General features: G+C 31.7%; 1 protein-coding gene and 1 non-coding gene across 2 annotated transcripts; one reads left to right on the forward strand and one right to left on the reverse strand.

Moving 5' to 3' along the window:
* Positions 1-2,884: 2,884 nt before the first annotated feature.
* Positions 2,885-4,345, forward strand: GATL4 (galacturonosyltransferase-like 4). The gene has a single exon (XM_078315281.1). It carries the CDS (start codon positions 2,926-2,928, stop codon positions 3,979-3,981), a length of 1,056 nt encoding a protein of 351 aa, XP_078171407.1. The 5' UTR covers positions 2,885-2,925; the 3' UTR covers positions 3,982-4,345.
* A 189-nt stretch (positions 4,346-4,534) lies between these two features.
* Positions 4,535-4,607, reverse strand: TRNAA-AGC (transfer RNA alanine (anticodon AGC)). Its single transcript has one exon. It is a non-coding gene; the product is annotated as a tRNA-Ala (tRNA).
* Between the last annotated feature and the right edge of the window lie 3,394 nt (positions 4,608-8,001).

Raw genomic sequence — 8,001 nt, forward strand, 5'->3', positions numbered from 1 at the left:
TGGGGGACCACTCAAAGTAGCATACACATTTTTAGAGATGTTTTTTTTTCTCCGTTCAATATTGTTCATATTTCTAACGATCTGTGAAGTATTTTGCGAATCTCAAATCACGAACGTCTTCTATGCAATTTTCTCTTTCAAATGAGATCTATGATGACGTACTCTCGGACTCGTCATCACGCAATACTTGCAAGTCTCACTTGCAAGTATTAATATCATGCAATAAATACATCTGAAAGTATTAATATCAAGTATTGCAAGTATTTTATACCTATGAACTGAAGTAATTATACCTATGAGATCAATTATTTTTGTTAGAGAAAGATTGACGCGATAACGATTAGGGAAGATTGATGAGGGATACGAGGTCTCTACTACATCATTAGAGGAAGATTGACGCGGGGATGATTAAAAAATAGTAAAGGAGATGATCATATCAAGCTACGTATACAAGTATTAATATCTTATGTTCCAAGTCCGGAGACTAAAAAGGGGACCGACCATATTAGTGGAAATCATAGTACAACTTTTCTCTATTGTTGTTGCGGGTACTGAAGTGGGGGATTGAAATAATTATTCTATATCATTACTCTTATGATTCTTGAAAATAATTTTAAATTAATTAATGAGCTATTTTAAATTAATTACTGAGGTTTTTCTTCTTAATGCATTCTCCGATAAAATGCTGGATCCTATATATTTAGAGTTCACTAATAAGTGAATGAAAATGTCCAACATATATAACTAGAAACGGAGAAATTCAACATAACAACACTTGGCTGTAAAAGAGTGGCTCTTATATATGAGTCCGAATCTGCTGTAATCCCGGGAGGAATTACAGGGCCCTGAAATTCCAATATCAACCGTTCAAATTTTTTCTACACAGATCTCAAAAAAAGTAAGTTTTCATGCATAAATCTCGAGAAAGACCAACGGTTCGGATTTGAATTACAGGTTCCTGTAATTCCCCAAGAATTACAGCAGATTTATTTTCCTTATATATGAATCATGATCCAACTGCTCTCAAGGAAAAAAAATATTCCTAATTATGTAGGCCAGGTCTACAGGTACCACCTCAATGGTACAAGATGACATAAACAAGAAGCTTTATATTTATTTCTGACTTAAGAAAAACTATTCTTAGTATATTTTTCTCTTCTATAACTATATTCTCATTAGTTTATAATCTCGCATTTTTGTGTTTGGAGTGTAAATAATGTTAACATTTATGCATTTATTTTGTATGATCTTATTATTTATCACCTTTGATGACATGTCAAAATTACTTTTTGATTAATTTGATTATTATGTTCTTTCAACTCATGTGTTGGAGAAGTTATAGATTGCAAGTGTGCAAACCAGTCATATAGAGTTTGATCAGTCATTTTAGCTTATCAATTTCATTAAATACATTTTCTATATAGAAAGAACGTACGGTAGTATATATTTCTGGTTGGCAGATGTTGGAATAATTTCTTAAAATAAATCAAATTTGGATCAATTATATAAGACTTTTGCACCTAAATGGAGCAAAGAAAAATACAATTTTAAATAACCTTTTAGATATATCCTCTATTATTTTCATCTGTAAGCATGCGCGGAGCCAAACTTTCAAGTTATGATGGTCAAACATTATGAATGTGAGTCAGTTATATAAAATTTTTATTCTACGAATGGGGCTCAATATTACTGTATCTACAACATTTTTCTTTTCTTTTTTATAGTCGTGTCTATAACATTTTAACCTATACTACATAGAAAATCGTATATAAGTACAAAAATTTTCAAAAAAATAAATAGAGGTGAATTAACCACATTTCTTTAATGAAGCTCCATGTGACATATAATTATATAAACAACATATATATTTGTCATATAGATTTGGTACCAAAGGTCCAAAAGCTTGTCTAACTGGAAGCTATCCAACAAGTTGCTTTTCTGGTACTTCCAAATAGTTCCAATGACCAGCATGTGTTCTTGAGTAAAATGTACGTGCAATACACGTAGAGCATAAACCTCACCTACAAGCAAGCACAGCATAAAGTCTTATATTCTCTCTAGCTAAACTGCTCAAACCCAATTCATTTTCATGTTTGCCCAGTGTTTTATGAGCGCTAATTGTAATAACCGTAATATATGAGGTTAATTTACTCAGAAAAATTATATTTCGAATTCATCCTGTTGCATCACGTACGAGATTCAAAATTACACTTTTTTTTTCTAATCTATACACTTTTGCATCAACCATTTACAACTGTTTATTTCTCTCTTGCCATTTTTAGGAAAAAAAAAAACACTCAATTTCAAAATGAGATTAGTTAAGCCGCGTACGTAGAATTTGATTGTAGTGCGCACATAGTAAAAATTATTGACAGAGTTATTTAAAACATTACGCAACGCAAGATTAGTTGAGAAAATTAAAAATTAAAAATATACACGAGTGATGTGCTGTATGAAAATTAAACCAGCTCTGTCAATATATTTTTCCCCAGGTTGTAACGAAAACTGTCATTTTGGTTAGTACGTACAGTCATGGGGCTTTAGATGAAGCAGGCGCAAATCTCTCTAAATTTAGATTGTAACGAATTGCATTGCTTGTGCTTGGTTTTATTCGCATCTCCGCCATCCTCTCTCCTCCTTAGACGTATACCAACCATCCCCAACTTATCCCCCTTCCCCTATTCGCTGTACCCCCTCGCCATGGCAATCTTTCTCTACCTTCTCTAAACTCCGTGTCTCCCCCTCAAAGGGAGAATTAGGAAGAGAATGGTTGCCACCTCCATATCTCTCCTCAGACATTACATCTTTTACAGTTGTCATCATCACGACAAACGCCATTGCCATTGTTGTTATTATATCAGCACGAATACCATGTTCCCGTCATCATCGTCGTCATCACTGCCACCATCTTTGCCACTACTATACATGAGATTATCGCCTCGGTTCTCTTTTGTTCTATCCACTCTCCTTTTCCTCTTGCTTGGGTGCCAGGCATTGGCAGTTACAAGCATAAGAGTAGACGTAATTCGACAACCGGTCTCATATTTCCCAGCTTTTCGAGAAGCCCCAGCATTTCGCAACGGTGACGAATGCCCCCAACCGGCATTGTCACCCAAAGCTCGTATCAACATAGCCATGACCCTTGATGCAAACTACCTCCGTGGGACCATGGCAGCTATCCTCTCTATCCTACAACATACTGCTTGCCCGGAAAGCGTCGTTTTCCACTTCCTCGCAACTCATCTAGATCACAGCATCATCGCCTCCATCCGTTCCACCTTCCCTTATCTTGATTACCATGTGTACCGTTTTGACTCTGGCAGAGTCCGCGGAAGGATTTCTCGATCCATCCGCCAGGCCCTGGACCAGCCGCTCAACTACGCTCGAATCTACTTGGCCGACATCCTTCCATTGGATGTCGGTCGTGTCATATACCTAGACTCCGATGTAATTGTGGTGGATGACATCAGAACTCTCTGGCAGGTTAACCTTGATAAGCATGTTGTAGCAGCTCCTGAGTACTGTCATACCAATTTCAGCAAGTATTTTACCGATGCCTTCTGGGGGGATGCAGAGCTATCTAAAACCTTCAAGGGACGTCGGCCTTGCTATTTCAACACGGGGGTGATGGTGATGGATGTCAAGGGGTGGAGAGAAGGAGGGTACACCAGGACGGTCGAGGATTGGATGATGGTGCAAAAACACAAGAGAATATACCATCTCGGGTCGTTGCCACCGTTTTTGCTTGTTTTGGCTGGAAATATTAGGCCTGTTGATCATAGATGGAATCAGCATGGTCTTGGAGGGGACAATTGGGAGGGGCGATGTCGAAGCCTACATCCAGGCCCAGTAAGCTTGCTCCATTGGAGCGGGAAGGGGAAGCCGTGGCTTAGACTCGACTCAAGGAAGCCGTGTACCGTGGATTCTTTATGGGCACCTTATGATTTGTACCAGTCATCTTCTCGTACACTAGAAGAATGAGATGTTGAAGGATTCAATTTTTCCAGCATTTCATTCGGAAGCAATGCATGAGGGATAATAAGAAGAAAGAGATGGCGCCAGAGGGGATCGACAAAGAGGTAACAAAAGCTTAGGGGAGAAAGAGAAGAAAGGACTAAAGATGAAAATTGAAATGAGGCAATAAAAGGGATGATTTTAGTATTAATAAAGGATTAATGTTTACTTTTGAATTGCATTTACCCGAGGTCAATAACACAAGGGATGAGAAAGAGGGGAAATAGAGAGGGCTGGTCAGTGCTAGACGATAGACAGGGACTTCAATTTTTCTGTTTTCATTTTTTCTTCAATTTTATCTTAAATTTTTGGGTACGCTTTGATCAAATAACGGATGTTTTTCAATTAATTGTATAAAACTAATGAGGACCAAAAGACAAAACTACCTCCATAATATGTAAATCTAATTCAAGTTTTATTAGATTTGCATGTTAAGTTCTATATAGACAAAATCGATCAATTTACACAAGTTAAAAAAGAAAGGGAAAAAGGAAGGTTTATAAGGACAAAATATTAAAAATGGAGATGCGGGGTATCGATCCCCGTACCTCTCGCATGCTAAGCGAGCGCTCTACCATCTGAGCTACATCCCCTTATGTTATTTTGCCAATTGTTATATTATACATAGATATTTAATGTTTTCAAGCAGATATCAATCACTTCCTAAATTGCATTAAATTTAATGCGCAAACTATAGAGAAGATTTCTTTTTCTGTAACTTAATTTTATATTTAATGCGCAAATTCAAGTTTCATAGAATTTACTGCGCAATATATCTTAAAGTTGGTATATAACTTTATTTTTAATAAACGGCTATCAATTACTTCCTAAATTGCATTAAATTTAGAGAAATATTCTGATACCCCGAGCCGTCATATCCGAGCGCATCCCCCAAGTAGTTTAACAGAAAAAAAAAAAACTTTCAATGTTGTCTAACTTCCATTTCCAGCGCTAATATCAAAACATTTAAAACTATGTTTCTAACATTTTACAATGCTACTCGTAAACATGTAAATGTCTGAAAGCATTAAAATTTTAAATCTGCATAATTTTAACTCCTAACTACTTTTGTCTTCAAATCAAAAACGAAAAGATTCTTTTCACCCACTCTTTTTTATTTTTTCTCTGATCATTATAATTTATTTTCCCGATGATCCGTGATAAATTTTACGAATCTAAAAATACGAACGTTTTATATTCGATTTTATCTTTCAAATAAGATCCATGAAGAAATATTTTTTAGTAATTTTAAAGTCATTTTTTTTTAAAGTAAAACTCATGAGCACTTTAAATTTTCAAGTTTTTAAATCTCAATCTACACTCTACAACCATTAAAATTTTCAAAGCTTTGTACTTGAGGTTTATATGCTTTGTAAATGTAGTGTTATTATTGAGGTTTTAATTCTTTGTACATGAGGTTTATATGTTTTATTCTAGAGATTTAAAGTGTTATTAATGAGATTTATATGCTTATACATGAGGTTTATATGCTTGTGAACATAGGTTTGAATTATTTTGAAGCAAAAAAAAAAAAACTGAAAGTCACAAAGATTTAAAGTGGTAAAAAAATTACGACACAAATATAACTCGAAAATTATTCTTCATGGATCTCATTTGAAAGAGAAAATCGGATAAAAAAACGTTCATATTTTTAGATTCGCAAAATTAATCACGGATCGTCAAGAAAATGGATGAGAATGATCAGAGAAACTAGTTATGAGTTAAAATTATACAGATTTAGAATTTTAATGCTTGCAGACAAAGGTTTAAATGCTTGCGAGTAGCATTGTAAAATGTTATAAATAGAGCTTTAAATGTTTCGATATTAGCTGGAAATGAAAGTTAGATAATATTGAAAGTTTTTTATGTTAAACTACTTGGGGACACGCTCGAGAATTTTATTTGGGGTACAATTATCAAGCTCCTTAAATTTAATGTGCAAACTATAGAGAAGATTTATTTTTCTATAATTTCATTTTATCTTTAATGCGCGAATTCAAGTTTCATAGAATTTAATGCGCAATTTATCTTAAAGTTGATATAATTTTATTTTTAATAAACATTCAATTAATTTCAACTATCAAATAAAGTCGTTTTGCATATAACCAGAATCAAAATTAGTAAAAAAAAACACGGGTCATAGCAAGGCTATTAAATTTCTTCTCTTTTTAAGTTTCTATGTATTGTTCAACAATTAAATAGCAAACCACTAATGCCATGATTTTCTAACAAGTAATAAAAAAAAACTAGTACTATGAATATTTACAACAGGATAACCTCACGAGCACATAGTATTCTAACAACTAACATCTTTTTCGCTAATATATATCGATGCAAATTCCGGAACTGGAGCTCCCCACAAATATAGGTGAGTTTATATAGGGCTAATAGAAAATTTCCAACAAGACATCTATCCAATCTAGATTTTTTTTCTATTGGTGGCTTGCCCCTTAGGCTAGATTTTATAATACTAGATTAATACAATTTCCGTACCTTTGTTTCAAAACACCAATTATATTCATAAATACATAGCTACGTAAAGAGTATAATATTTTCTAAATGAGAAGATAAAAGCAAATGCATACTACATACACGTTTGGGTCGAGCAAGGATTAGTGCAAGAATAGCGATTTTTGGGTTAGTGGTTGAGAATAGTGCTAACCCGAATGGTTTGAGAATAGCACTAACTTTGGACTATTCGGGTTAGTAAAAATGTCGTTTGGATTGTATGTTTGAAATAGCGATGGAGAGAATAAATAAAATAGTGATTAACCTAATCTAATATTTAAACTAATATTATATTATATTTAATATCTAAACTAATATTTTATTTCATTTAATAGTTAGACTAATATTATATTACATTTAAACTAATATTTTTTAAATACTAATCGAATATTTTATTTAATACTAATCTATTTAAATCTGATATTATATTTATTTAATGCTAATTTAATATTTTATTTAATACTAATCTAATATTTGAACTAATATTATATTACATTTAACATTTAAATTAATAATATATTATATTTAATCTAATATTTTATTGAATTATGAACTAAAATTTAAAGTAATATTATATTACATTTAATGTTTACATTAATATTATATTATATTAATATTTAAAGTAATATGATATTTTATATTTTATATTTTATTTATATTTATATTAATATTTAAAGTTATATTTTATTTAATACTAATCTAATATTTAAAGTAATATTATATTACATTTAATATTTAAACTAATATTATATTATATTGTATAATATATTTTTTATAATAATCTAATCGTATCAGATATTATATTTATTTAATAATAATCTAATATTTAAACTAATATTATATTACATTAAATATTTAAATTAATATTATATTATATATTTAATATAATATTTTATTTAATATTAATCTAATTTTATATTATAGTTATTTAATACTAATTTAATATTTAAATTAATATTGTATTACATTTAACATTTAAACTAATAGTTTATTTAATATTTAAACTAACTTTAATTGAGATGAATCAAATATTTTATTAATATCACTAACCCCATAAGCTCTATTCTGGCTAACCTACCTTTTTTAATGGGTTAGTAGAATAGAGCTATTCTTAAGCTAACCCAAATTGCTAATTTATATTTGGATCAACAAGAGTTGAAAATAGTGGAGCTAACCCAAGGTTAGCTCTATTCTTGGTTGATCCAAACGCAACCATAAGAATAGAAATTCTATTTATACGAGCAGATGAAAGCATAAATAAGAATTATGTACACTCTGGATCCTGGAGCAGTCCCATTTTACATTGTCGGAGAATAAATACAATTGGAACCGTCAATTTAAAACTTAAAATCAGGCGATTCATATCGAAACTAACATGATGTGATATTGAAACTAACATGATATGAATGCTTAGGTCAAACTGTGTATAACAAACAAAATCATATAGCATCATGGACACATCACGACAAAGAAAAACAA

Source organism: Carex rostrata, chromosome 14 (genome assembly GCF_964058835.1).
Source record: "Carex rostrata chromosome 14, lpCarRost1.2, whole genome shotgun sequence".
Taxonomy (NCBI): Eukaryota; Viridiplantae; Streptophyta; class Magnoliopsida; order Poales; family Cyperaceae; genus Carex; species Carex rostrata.

Excerpts from the sequence above, each read along its gene's own strand:
- GATL4 (XM_078315281.1), top strand. The coding sequence starts at position 2,926 with ATGAGATTATCGCCTCGGTTCTCTTTTGTTCTATCCACTCTCCTTTTC.